A 14,005-nucleotide genomic window follows, 5' to 3' on the forward strand; every position below is an offset into this window, starting at 1 on the left:
TTCCGCAGTTTCCGCAAACATTTTAAAATTTCCTGTAATGATCCTAAGAGTTTGCCAAAGTCGCTCATCGCAGTTTCTGCAAACATTTTAAAAGGTTTAGGGTTAAGGTTGATCGGAGTTTCCGCAAAGATTTTAAAAGGGTTAGGGGTTAGGGTTGATCGGAGTTTCCGCAAACATTTTAAAATTTCTGGTAATGATCCTAAGAGTTTTTGTTTGTTTGCAGAAACTGTGATCAGCGACTTTGGCTTTTTTTAATTTTTTCTCTCGATCTTTTCAAGGTACGAACTGATGATACGAATTGTTCATGGTACAAATTAGGTTGCATCCCTAAATAAAACAGCTGTTTGAAGTTGTAACGTTAATTATTGATGATCCTGTGTATTAGGGTGTTGCAGGCGCCCCAACCCTCTCGGATTTTGCTTACCTTTTTTGTGGTACTGTGTTTAGATCAGTAGACCACAAATATGAAGTTTCATAAATTTTCATCGACGTTTACCTCCACCGCCGAGGCCATTTTGAGGCCCACTTTTTGAATTTTTTCATGTTTTTTGCCACTAGAGGGCAGTGTATAAGTTTTGCGATATTGGGAGTATATTTAAAAGATGCACTATGATGTTCGGAATTGTTAAAAAAAAAAAATTGGAGAAATGGGATAAGCATATCCAAAAATATTCAAGTTTTGTCACTAATTTTTTGCACAATACTGCCCCTAGTGGTAAAAAGAAAAATTAAAATATCTTAAAAACTACTCATCATATTGTTATAGAACTTGCATGTACCCCCCCATTTTTGTGGGTAGAGTCATTCCATTATAATTCAACAAATTTTCCTCAAAAAGTCAACCCGCCCCTCTTAGAATTTTTTTGTTTTTAAATATGTTGATGTGCATGAAATTCTGAACGCAACAAAAAAAAATTTATGAAAATTGATCAACCGGTTCACTAGATATGCCATTTTGAAATTTGTTGATCACTTGGTGGCGCTGATGAGTTGCCAAACATAAAAGTGTCATTTGTTGCGCCCCCTGATGATAGAGAGGTAATCAAACATTCGATTTCACTATTTTTAAGGGTAAGGATTCCAAAAATGCAAGTGTTTTCTGTGTATTACTATCACAAAAAAAGTTATAGCAACTTCTATTGTTTTTGGGTGGTTGCAAAAACACGCCCAAAAAGCCTTGTGGGAATCCACGTAGAGTGAAAAAATTTTTTTTGTAAGATAGTCAAAGATGTCTTTTATTACAAAAAAGAAAAAAATTAGAGGTGTTTTTTGTTATTTTTTTTTTAATATCATTTTAAAGTAAAGTATGGTTTTTACAGAATTTGTCCATTTCCAAGCCTTACATTGTTGCTCTTGTGTCATGTAATAATTGACACACCAATGACATCATAATGGTTATTATTTCTTAACAATCAGCCTGTTAGTTGAGGTTCAAAATGGCTGCTCTTTTAAACCTGACTGCTTCCCTATTGTGTTTTCTGTCTGAGAACACCCTGTGTAGGTTAGTTAGTGGGTGTTGTGAGTAGAAGGTATTGAGATGGAGGATTGCACTGTTGGAAAAAAAAGTAGTAGTGCTTGTCATTTGAAATGGTATAGCCGTAAAAACAGCTACAGAGCTTTGTCTGACCTTTCTGAAACTGAAACAAAGTTAGTTCTATGGAGATCTGGGATTGAACTTGAAAAAGAGGAACTGCCAATGTCAACAACTTGCAATCATCATTTTGCTTACTTTCTGAAAGAATATTCGAATCATTAAATATTGATTTCAAATGACAAGTACTACTACTTTTTTTTGCTATAACTTTTTTTGTGATAGTAATACACAGAAAACACTTGCATTTTTGGAATCCTCACCCTTAAAAATAGTGAAATCGAATGTTTGATCACCTCTCTATCATCAGGGGGCGCAACAAATGACATTTTTATGTTTGGCAACTCATCAGCGCCACCAAGTGATCAACAAATTTCAAAATGGCATATCTAGTGAACCGGTTGATCAATTTTCATAATTTTTTTTTTGTTGCACTCAAAATTTCATGCACATCAACATATTAAAAAACAAAAAAATTCCAAGAGGGGCGGGTTGCCTTCACTTGTTGAATTATAATGGAATGACTCGGTAAGGAATTTGATTTTGGCAATATTTTTGCAAAATATTACCACTAGAGGGCGGTAATTCTAATTTTGAACTATTTTTCTGTAAAAAGGCGATATTGTTGCATTTCTTGAGCTGTGCTATCTAAAGAATACAATTTCATGGCTTATGCACAACAAAATTTATTCAATTGTAAAGAAACTGCATGCATGCCTCCACTATATCAACATAGGCGCTGACTTTTATTTTTGCACGGGGTGGCGGATAGCACAATATGGCAACCTAATAACTTTCAAACTGCATGTTTTTGTTTGATTTTTACTAAGCGTGTTTCGTAGATGCAATTGTTATTTCACACCTGATTTGTAGCTCGATAATTTACAAAGCAACTTTAAAACAAAGCACAGGAGGTATGTCGTGAATTTTATTGTTACGTTGCTGCTCTGACACTTAACACTTGGCAAAAGTATTTTTGCGAACAGCAGCTCTGTCAATCCAACTGTTAATCAACTGGTCAAGTTGTAACCGTGAAGCTTCAGCTTGATAAACATTTACAATTAGGACGTGGTTCAATCGCTGTTGCGTCATGGTAGATCGCAAGTAGGTTTTTAGGCGCCTGAGTGCACTAAACGATCGCCTCGCAGGTGGTGGAAGGCAACGAGAAGTATATTTTCACAATGCAGACCACGTTTGGAAGCATTAATGAAATTGTTTCATTGCTTGCAAATAGATCAAGCAGTTGCGACATAGTTGCAAATCGGACAGAATGCTCTATCTTTGCATCTATCGTATTCTAGCCACGGGAAGTCGCTCTCCCACGATTTTTGATAGCTCCTCCCTTCAACAGCGATTATCCTGCTCGTGCTCGGTTCTTCCACCTCCCTGATAATGCTAACGCCTTTTGGCAGTGGCACACTTTCGTTTCGTTCAGGCGTTTGGTCACTTTCATGCTGGCTGAAATCCTGACTAGACGGTAGACGCAACAAAAAATGACTCAATGGAGGGCTGCAATTTTGAACGCTTTTTCAGTGGCATCTTTAAGCTGAATAAAACTGGAATGTCGGCGAAAACTTTTACTGGACGACTTTTCGTAATTTTTTCTATGATGTAATGTAACAAGCAACTCCTGTGTCAGACCAATAAATTCCCGCCTCACAGTTTGTCACGCATTGACACGGTGACGCAATATTACTGCATGAAGTAGATAACAAAGTAGAAATTAAAGCATGAAGTAGATGACAGTACACTCCAATTGAAATCGGAAAATAATTCAAAATGCAAAATCTTGAGTAATTGAAAAAGGTTGCTTTTATTATTGGGAATTGGCAGGGGGTGTAGCTTTCCTCGAATAGAATCATGTAAACGTGTAAATTTGCAGAACGTTAAAACTGCTACTTTACTAAGTGCACTTTTTAAATAAAACTCAAAAAGTTTCGAAAATTGCATTTTTTTAATGAAATTTGAAAATTGATATTCATTTAGGGGGTGGAGCTATCAATCATCGAGATAATTTTATTTCCAAGTATTTTACAGCTGGCATAATTTATAGCGATATTATGAGCAGTTTAAAAATTTTCAAAAAAAGATTTTTAAGGGAGGCAAGGGAAAGATCGTATTTTATTGATTAATAATAGTTGCGACCTTAACAAATTAGGTATCGTTGAAAAGCTTAACTCCTCTAGATTAAGATTTTCACTCTCCTCCAATCAGAGGCCCTTGGCAAAAAAAGTTATGGCCGTTTTTGAAGCAGCACCTTGCGCCGCTAGTGGCGAAACTGTATTTTTCCTTTTGCACAAGTTTTTAGGCTCATTTTTAACTTTTTTTCCTATGTGTATAAGAAAGAGACAACTCACATTTGATAAAATATTATTTATATTTAAATGACGTCACTCTGACGTCCTCAAATTAAAATTGCTTACCTATTACTCTCAGCCCATTGATAATTGCAGATCCAATACATTTGTTCTAAAAAATCGTTTTTAGACATAACGGAGCTTCATATAATCATTCAAGGGGGCATTTTGACCCCAGGTCCGGTTTAATGACGAAACTAAACGCGACAAGTGGCGAGAGTATATTATGGGCATTATACAAAAAATGTGAAAATTTTTAAAACTTTACTTCAATAATTATGCCGTGGAGTGTTTTATTATCTTTATCCTGCATTGCGGGAAAGCGGACTAGAGCGCTATGCATCGGTGTACGCCTTCCGACGTACACCTGACCCAGGCTGCAAGGTCTGTTTCCGGTTGTCTACTCTACTTATGACTTAAATTTGGTACTACCCATTACTCGAAATCGATCACTGGGTAGAGGCAATTATCGTAAAGTTTCTTGCCCAGAGAAACAATAGCAAGTGCGGGTGGCTGGAGTCGAACATGCAGGCTCTTGACTGCGAGCCCAACGCGCTAACCACTCGGCCACTGCCCAAGGTGTGTAACTATTGTTCTTGTCGACGGTGAAAATTCGACTCACACTGCTAGTGGATATGCCATGTCTGAGGAGTGAGGAGTACAGGTCAACTATCCAGTGGAATCTTTCGGGTAGCCCAAATTTGGGCAATAGGCTACACAAATAATAATATTTATTTGCATCAGACAAAGCTGTCAATATACAAAACAAAGAAATAATACACAAACTGCAAATGTACAAATAACGAACAACAACAACGAAATAATACACAAACTGCAAATGCACAAAATCTCACTAAATAGACTATCTAATGTTACAAGTTTACAGACAATGGTACGGTAGTGTTGCAAGTTAGATGTACTGAAAGTATTCAGAACGATAAAAACAATCAGATGACATGGCAGCCATCAAAACTAGATATCAGCATACATAGAATTATTATAATGAAGACGATAATTTGATATACGATGGCAATCGGACCTCATAAGGGAGGCAACAATAGAGTTAGACGATACTTCGCATCTTCCAACAAAAGAAAAAACATACAGTATTTCCGAAGTAATGCATCAAATGTTATGATGTTGCACAAGACTTGATGTTCACGTACGCTATAATGTTTAGGCAAATTGTGTATAATTCTAAATGCATTATTGAAGGCAACACGCAGGCGATTAATGTTACGTTGATGATAATTTTCCCACAGATGACATGCATACATTGGAGTACAACATGAACGGAATAGAACATTGTTAATATCACTCGAGCACTTGTAAAATTTTGATTTTAATTTGTTGGCAGAACAGATCATTTATTAAAACATGATCAAAATGTCGCAATCCTCAGGGCAGTCTTCTTGTACACAACTGAGATTGCAACAAGTTTCCCCACGACACTCTCCACATGCTGTTTTCTGCAGCTGCAAGACATTGTACCACATTGATTTTTTGTTCCTTCATTGCATTTGCATCGTACAACGTTCAATAGCCATTCTGGTGCCGGATCTAAATTGGCCTTTATTGGCATAACTGCACCTGCTGCGTCAGCTTTCCATCCCCATTGTGCGAGATCTAAGATTTCAGTGTCAAGATGCTTCCACTGACATACCTGAAGCAACAGTTTTATATCAACTTAGATAAATCAAGTCTTGCTGCCATAAAATTTTTGATTTGTAGTACACCACATATTTATGCTAGTCATATTATAACGCAAGTTGTTTTGCTATAACTTGCATCTTTTCCTTACAGCAGTTTAATAGCGCAATTTGCTGTAATATTTTGAAGTTACCAACAATAAACAATTCTTGAAAAATATCTTCAAGTGGTATAATCTATAGAGCAAAGACGCTTTTATACTAAATGATTACCGGTATTGTGTTACAATGCCATTAGGCTACGCACTATTATTTCACCTGCAAATGTACTCTGAAGGAATGAAAACGAATCGCAGCTTCGGTGGGTGGCAATCTTTCAGGATGAACAGTGGAAGCTGTTGCAACCATCTGCATGTACCGGTACTTGACGTAACGTAGTTGGCCAAGTGAATCGGCAGGTTTTGCACTAAAGCTTGATGGATCAACAAAATATAGCATTACTATCGGTGAATCTCATTCAGACTGGTAGGCTACTCAGCAACATTTTTATTTCTTCTTATTTAATTAACCGTGCACCAATACAGTCCCAGTAACTAACCTTTTCAATAACAAATCTCTTCCAGCATCAGCTATTTGCTCACATGTAGAATCTAATCTCCCAAATACATCAGCAGATTGTTGAAATTCTTCCTTCTTCAGGTAATTGAACATCTTTAGCTTTCCTAAGCAACAAGACAGATGGCATAATTAATCATTGTCACCAAATAATGTGTGCATACACTCCATACATTGGCATTCCAAATGAAAATATTACAATATTAGAATAATATTGAGTGGATTTGGTAATGACTGCCATCTGAATTCTTGCATATCTTTTAAAAGCTGATCAGAAAATGGTAAAAATGTACTTTCAGACAAGCATTGTAAGCAGTTCAGGAATATATAAAACACTGTAACAAACACTATATATAAAACACTGAAAGCAAGCTTAAAATGTACTGCTACTAAAGCTGATTAATTATATTGGTACCTTGTTGATATATTGCAGAAGTTGTATCACATCCACTCCAAGCATGAGCAAACAGCAAGTAATTTTTGACACACTTCATGCACCTTACAACTACTTTCGCTCTCTTCTTTTTCTTTTAGATATTGATAAAGATGACTGTCACCAATGTTTTGTGCATAGCTGATTAATGTCTTCAGTCCACCTTGTTTCACTTCTTGTAGCTTCGATAAATTATGAGATTGACATTTGATGCATAAACTATCATTATAAAAAGCTTGATTCTGATTTTCCATTATTCAATTATCTCCATAACATCTGAAAACTAGTCTATCAATTCTAACTGTTTAATAAACTAAGCTATATAATACAACTTAGAAATCATTACTGGTATTTCATAAAAATCTTTAAAGCTGTAAAGAGAGAAAACTAACATCAGACCTGGGAAAAAAATGGCCACACAGAACATTTGCTCTTTCAAACTTAATCTATATCTGAATATGTTATAGCCTTTACAGGTGATCTCAGAAGTAACAAGAACCATACCTAGCTCCTACTGGTAGGCTGGCCTCCTTATTTAACTGATAGTGTGTGCAATTACCAGAAAACGTATTGTTGCATGGATATCAGTAGAAGCTACCAGGTCTCAATAAACACCCTTCCTTTGTCAGTTTGTGCACCAGTGCACTGGTAACAGTGGCCTACTACTACTACCATACTGCATTCATTAGTACCGTACAAATACTTCACACCTGCATGCAATGCCATTTAAAATCCAAGATGTTAAATGAAAAAGAACTCAACTAAAAGAACAACAGAAAACTCAAAAATTTAACATAAGCTAGAGATGATAAGACATGCTGCATGTAAAGAACATTTAGACCTGTTTCCTTTAACTTTCATCATAGCCCAGCATACCGCACTGTACACTGGTATAGGCCTAGTGCACCTGTGTATCGCCTGCTGCCCGGTACCGTATCTAACGTTTTGACTTCTGTTGCAAACCAAATTAAATGAATAACCTGACATAACTTACAGTACCGATAATGATGTTTTTGCAAACAGTTCCCAAAACAAATTAAACTACCGTAGGCTTGCCTGGTACGGTACTCAGTTCTGTGATATTTAGGCTAGTACTGCAGAGTGGTAGATCAAGAATCTTTGCTGTCCCAAACCTACTCAGTACTGCCTAGTTACTTACAAACCTCATGGCTATTTTTTTTTTCTTTTTGCGCAACGCTCAGAGTTCAAGATGGATACCACTACATGGCTAATGAGCTGGTCAGTGGTCACCGGAGCAACTTCGACTGCCAGAATTTTACACGGTTTGCTGGTTCTGCTGAAAACATAGCTAGATTAGCTGCGCCACTAGCGGCGCAAGGTGTTGCTTAAAAAACGGCCACAACTTTTTTTGCCAAGAGTCCCTGGTTGGAGGAGAGTGATAATCCTAAACTAGAGGAATTAAGCTTTCCAACAATACCAAATTTGTTAAGGTCGCAATTTATTCCAGGCGGCCCTATATTTTCGCATTTTACGCTTAGACTATAAATCCCATTGTAAACCTAACAAGTGTAACAATGACTTATGACAAGTAACAAATAAAACGATCGCAACAACAAGGAAAAAACTCGTAGCTACGTGTTGCGTAATCTTCACGTAGCCTGCTTGATGTTAGTGTTACGCGAGTATCATGCTTGTGACAAAAACAATCATTTTCTTCGCAATACTGTATTGGTTCACCTCTTGCTTTACGTTGACTTGAAGCGAAAACCAATGATCAAAAAACGATTTAAACGTCCGTTCAAATTACATTTATTAGCAGTAAGTAATGTAACCTAAACGGGGTGGCTGCCACCCCGCCACAGCGGTTACGGGGTGGCGTGGCCACCCCGTAACCCCGTAAGTCGGCGCCAGTGTATATCAATACATCCAAACTGGCAATGTGAGTCGTAGTTAACACAATTTACGCAAAGGCAGTTGTGCATCTTCATTGTGTTGATAAACGACGTTTTCTAAGATTTGGTATCTTTTTTCGATCCTCCTCCATCGCTTGAATATAGTTTTGCAGATTTTTTTCTTGTTTTGCTAGATGAAGAAAGTCGGATACCAGTTTTACCCCCTCTCTGCTGAATCATTACAAACTCTGAGTGCACTTATGATATCATTAGCAGAAGCATAGCCATCATCTATTTCCCACTCTTTCGGGTGTTTGGCAAGAAAAGTTGAAATGTGCAAAAGTTCAAAAAACATTTTGCTGCTGGCATTTGCATAGGAGCACAATGGCAATGAGTTATTATAAACAATGTCTGGCAGCTCTGGCTTACCGTAGCCTATCCATTACCAAACCTGTTTGTAACCTGGCCATGGAAACTTGCATTTAAATGGAGCAGAGTTCTAGCCAAAGATTCATTTTCATCCATAATGACTTGTTCGTCCCATAGAACTAAGGGGATCAGCTCCCCAGTTACATACCATGTGTGCCTACCTATAGCTTTTAAAGCAGCAACACTGATAATTTTGTCTACTGCATCATAGCTTTTGATGTCACTTACCAGTTGCAAATCTTCTCGGGGTGCTGATGCAGCAATTGGACAGTTAAACAACCATCTATTAAATTAATACAAAAGTGCAAAAGTCAACAAATCGCTCTATTTTTTGTATTTGTGACTTGGAAATGATGCCTTGTGGTAGAAAGTCTTGCAGCATTACTATCTTATAGCATTAGAGCTGATTTCCCATCCATCTTGCTCGATGGACTGCACCACATTTTCCAATATGTTTTCTGCATGCTAGGCAGAGAAGTGGTTTGTCTAGCTTTGTTTGAAGAGAAATGCATGCAGCATAGAGATGGCCTGAAAAAAAAAAGAAAAATTTGAAACAACAATACCGGTACCCAAAACTTTTTCAAGCCATCTCTCTGAGCTGCATGCATTTTTCTTCAAATAAAGCGAGACAAACCACTTCTCTGCCTAGCATGCAGAAAACATATTGGAAAATGTGGTGCAGTCCATCGAGCAAGATGGATGGGAAATCAGCTCTAATGCTATAAGATAGTAATGCTGCAAGACTTTCTACCACAAGGCATCATTTCCAAGTCACAAATACAAAAAAGTTATAGTTTCTCATGTGTGGGAAGCCCTGAAAGTCGAAACGTCAACATCTCCAGGCATTGATTTAAAAGATTCCGGAACAAAGGATTCGATGCAACCCCACATGCTGCAGCTGTACTGCATACCAAAGATCCTCAAGAGTTGGGAGAAGCTGTAACAACCCAAAGCAGAAAAGTGGAAGCACTTACAAATTTTGAGAGAGATATGCAAAATTATCAGAGGGGTGACTACAAAGAACTTTTAGACCTGATGGCGGTGTACATTGGAATCAACAGTGGACAGCACAACTTCATGAAATGCGTTGCAGTCCATCGAGCAAGGTGTATGGGAAAGCAGCTCTATTGCTATAAGATAGTAATGCTGCAAGACTTTCTACCACAAGGAATCATTTCCAAGTCACAAATACAAAAATTAGAGCTATTTGTTTACTTTTGTATTTAATGGATGGTGGTTCAACTGTCCAATTGCTGCATCAGCACCCCAAGAAGATTTGCAACTGGTAAGTGACATCAAAAGCTATGATGCAGTAGACAAAATAAAAAGCTTTAGGTAGGCACACATGGTATGTAACTGGGGAGCTGATCCCCTTAGCTCTATGGGACGAACAAGTCACTATGGATGAAAAGGAAGCTTTGGCTAGAACTCTGCTGCATTTAAATGCAAGTTTCCATGGCCAGGTTACCAACAGGTTTGGTAATGGATACGGTAAGCCAGAGCTGCCAGACATTGTTTATGATAACTCATTGTCATTGTGCTCCTATGCAAATGCCAGCAGAAAAATGTTTTTTTGAACTTTTGCAAATTTCAACAACTTTTCTTGCCAAACACCCAAAAGAGTGGGAAATAGATGATGGCTATGCTTCTGCTAATGGGATCATAAGTGCACTCAGAGTTTGTAATGATTCAACAGAGAGGGGGTAAAACTGGTATCCGACTTTCTTCATCTAGCAAAGCAAGAAAAAAATCTGCAAAACTATATTCAAGCGATGGAGGAGGATCGAAAAAAGATACCAAATCTTAGAAAACGTCGTTTATCAACACAATGAAGATGCACAACTGCCTTTGCGTAAATTGTGTTAACTACGACTCACATTGCCTGTTTGGATGTATTGATATAGTACATGCATGCATGCAGTTTCTTTACAATTGAATAAATTTTGTAGTGGGGAACAAACCGACGATGGATTATGATGTGCATAAGCCATGAAATTGTATTCTTCAGATAGCATAGCTCAAGAAATGCAACAATATCGCCTTTTACAGAAAAATAGTTCAAAATTAGAATTACCGCCCTCTAGTGGTAATATTTTGCAAAAATATTGCTAAAATCAAATTCCTTACCCACAAAAATGGGGGGGTACATGCAAGTTCTATAACAATATGATGAGTAGTTTTTAAGATATTTTAATTTTTCTTTTTACCACTAGGGGCAGTATTGTGCAAAAAATTAGTGACAAAACTTGAATATTTTTGGATATGCTTATCCCATTTCTCCAATTTTTTTTTTTAACAATTCAGAACATCATAGTGCATCTTTTAAATATACTCCCAATATCGCAAAACTTATACACTGCCCTCTAGTGGCAAAAAACATGAAAAAATTCAAAAAGTGGGCCTCAAAATGGCCTCGGCGGTGGAGGTAAACGTCGATGAAAATTTATGAAACTTCATATTTGTGGTCTACTGATCTAAACACAGTACCACAAAAAAGGTAAGCATGGTGAAACCAAGATTTAAATTTCATGGGGCGCCTGCAACACCCTACTGTGTATGGTAATTTTTCCCAGCCTATAGAATACCGTACTGTATTTCATTGTGATTTGTGAAACTGCCAGTGTTGTTAACGAAAAATTTGTGGTAAGTGCATTGTTATGGATGGATTGGAACCAACAAGTTTTGGAGAAATTCAACTTCACAAAGTCTTACAACGAGCTAATCTTCTGAGTTACTTTGAAATATTTATTTCTCAAGGTATATAATTTCGGTGTGTCTTCTTTGGCTAGAACTGAATGCAGAAATGGTAAATGCACTGTTAAAAGTTGTATAGTCAATTTGGGTAAAAAAAATCTGTGGTAGTATTGGGGTAAAAAAACACTTACCGTACTGTTACCATGTTACATCTAAAATGAGTGGATATTTACTCAACTTTTTAAGTTTCTGCTAAGTGGTCTCTGGTGAATACTTTGAGGGGTAGAGGAAAAAGATTGGATTTGACAAACAAGAGATATGTTATATTATGTTAAATTGTGTAAATATGGCCAGCAAAGGGTGCAAAAAAAGATTCGGAGGAATTAATTAAGGCAGTGGCTGCATTTACGGCGCCGTAAATACAGCCGTTCCATGCCATTTTTTTAATCTTTACCTCGCTTTTACTGCGCATGCGCACTGTTGCTGAAAAAAAGTGCGTATATAACTTCTAAATTCAACTGTTTCTTCTAGGTAAACAAGTGGCGCGTGCGATCTTCGTCTGGTTCATACTCGCATGGATATGAGTTCGATTCCACCGAAAGGCAATTTTTTTTTTAACTTAATTCAAACCCGAAGTGTGTAATCTTTTCTTATAAGTGACTCAATCAGTTCAGTTCAGTTGTTTTTATATCTGACCATCATATCAAAACAATACACGTCAACATAGCAAAGGTCGAGAAAAAGGTAGAAGCGACAAAACGCAAACGTATTTTTGTGGCCGTTCAGCTTAGTTTGTTTTTAGTTCTGACCATCACAACGAAAAAACAGTATAATAATGACAAACATAACAGAGGTATAGAAAAAGGTAGAAGCGACAAAACGCGGACGTTACGGCATAGCGTGTATGATAGCAAAGCAGGACAATCAGTTTAAAATATGGCACGGTCGTAATACCTAAAATTTTTATATTCCATGCCTTTTTAGAAAAAGGTAGAAGCGACGAAACGCGGTGGTTATAGGCTTAGCGTGCATGATATCAAAGCACGAAAGCAGGACAATCAGTTTGAAATATGGCACGGTCGTAACCGTGGCGTCGTCGTAACACCTTAACAATTTTTTTAAAATTTAAAACAGAGAAAAAAGGCTAGTGAGTTTTTTTTTCTTTAACAATTAAAATGAGTAAAAAAAAATTCTGAACTTATAAAATTTTTAGGTGTTACGACCGTGCCATATTTTTAACTGATTGTCCTGCTTTGCTATCATACACGCTATAACGTCCGCGTTTTGTCGCTTCTACCTTTCTCTATACCTCTGTTACGTTTGTCATAGGCTATACTGTTTTTTCGTTGTGATGGTCAGAACTAAAAATAAACTAAACTGAACGGCCACAAAAATACGTAGCCAAACGATTGAGTCACTTATAAGAAAAGATTATACACTTCGGGAATTGAGTTAAAAAAAAATTGCCTATTGCCTTTCGGAGGAATCGATCTCATATCCTTGCGAGTATGAACCAGACGAAGATCGCACGCGCCACTAATTCACTTGGAAAACACAGTTGAATTTAGAAGTTATATGATACGTACTTTTTTTCCAGCAACAGCGCGCATGCGCAGTAAAAGCGACGTAAAGATTAAACAAAGTGGCATGGAACAGCTGTATTTACAGCGCCGTAAATGCAGCCACTTCCATTAATTAAAGGTTTTAGCTCAGTTTTAGTGATAGGTGGTATGAATGTTTAATTGTTATATTGTAAGTACTATGTTGTGAGGCTTGATTGGGGCCTCCAAATGGTCATGTAAATTAATTATTATTGAGGTGTTTTTTATAGAGATGTACCGATATATCGGTATCGGCGATATTGGCCATTTTTTAAGTATCGGTATAATAATAGGCAAAATTTGGCTGATACTTGGTCACAGCGGTAAACCATAATCTCTTCGTGGGAAAATTGTAACATAAAGTTCCCGGATCCGTTCGTCTGTATGTAATGACTGAAAAGAAACACTCTTCCGAAAACGTCTATTCGAGAATCGTATTTCTGTAAAAAATAGCCCAGTGGCTGTCGAAATTGAGGTGCAACGCGATACACCACTAAACTTGTCACTACAATGCAAATTACTTGGATAAAAGACGGAAATTTTGTCCAGCTGGCAAGCACTAAGCAAAACAGTTAAATTTTATGCGACCAACTTCTTCAAGCAACAATTTTAAAATGACGAGGATAAATTACGATATTTCAAACGCACGTAAGCAGTTACTGTGATGTAGTAATGATAAGTTATTCAAGCACCTGTTCAAGTTTGGCTTACACCTGTTCAAGTTTGGCTTACACCTGTTCAAGTAATTAAAAATTTAACGATGATGTAATGTTATGCTGCAGC

General features: G+C 37.2%; 1 protein-coding gene across 1 annotated transcript in view; it reads left to right on the forward strand.

Annotated features, from left to right (window-relative positions):
* The first annotated feature begins 11,584 nt into the window (after nucleotides 1-11,584).
* The window catches only part of LOC145766654 (uncharacterized), a 76,397-nt gene continuing 73,976 nt past the window's right edge, over nucleotides 11,585-14,005 (forward strand). The window contains exon 1 of the mRNA XM_082578367.1: nucleotides 11,585-11,684. Within this exon, the coding sequence (XP_082434493.1) occupies nucleotides 11,585-11,684 (100 nt within the window). The remainder of the gene's footprint in view (nucleotides 11,685-14,005) is intronic.

This window comes from Aplidium turbinatum, chromosome 3 (assembly GCF_918807975.1).
Source record: "Aplidium turbinatum chromosome 3, kaAplTurb1.1, whole genome shotgun sequence".
NCBI classification, from domain to species: Eukaryota; Metazoa; Chordata; class Ascidiacea; order Aplousobranchia; family Polyclinidae; genus Aplidium; species Aplidium turbinatum.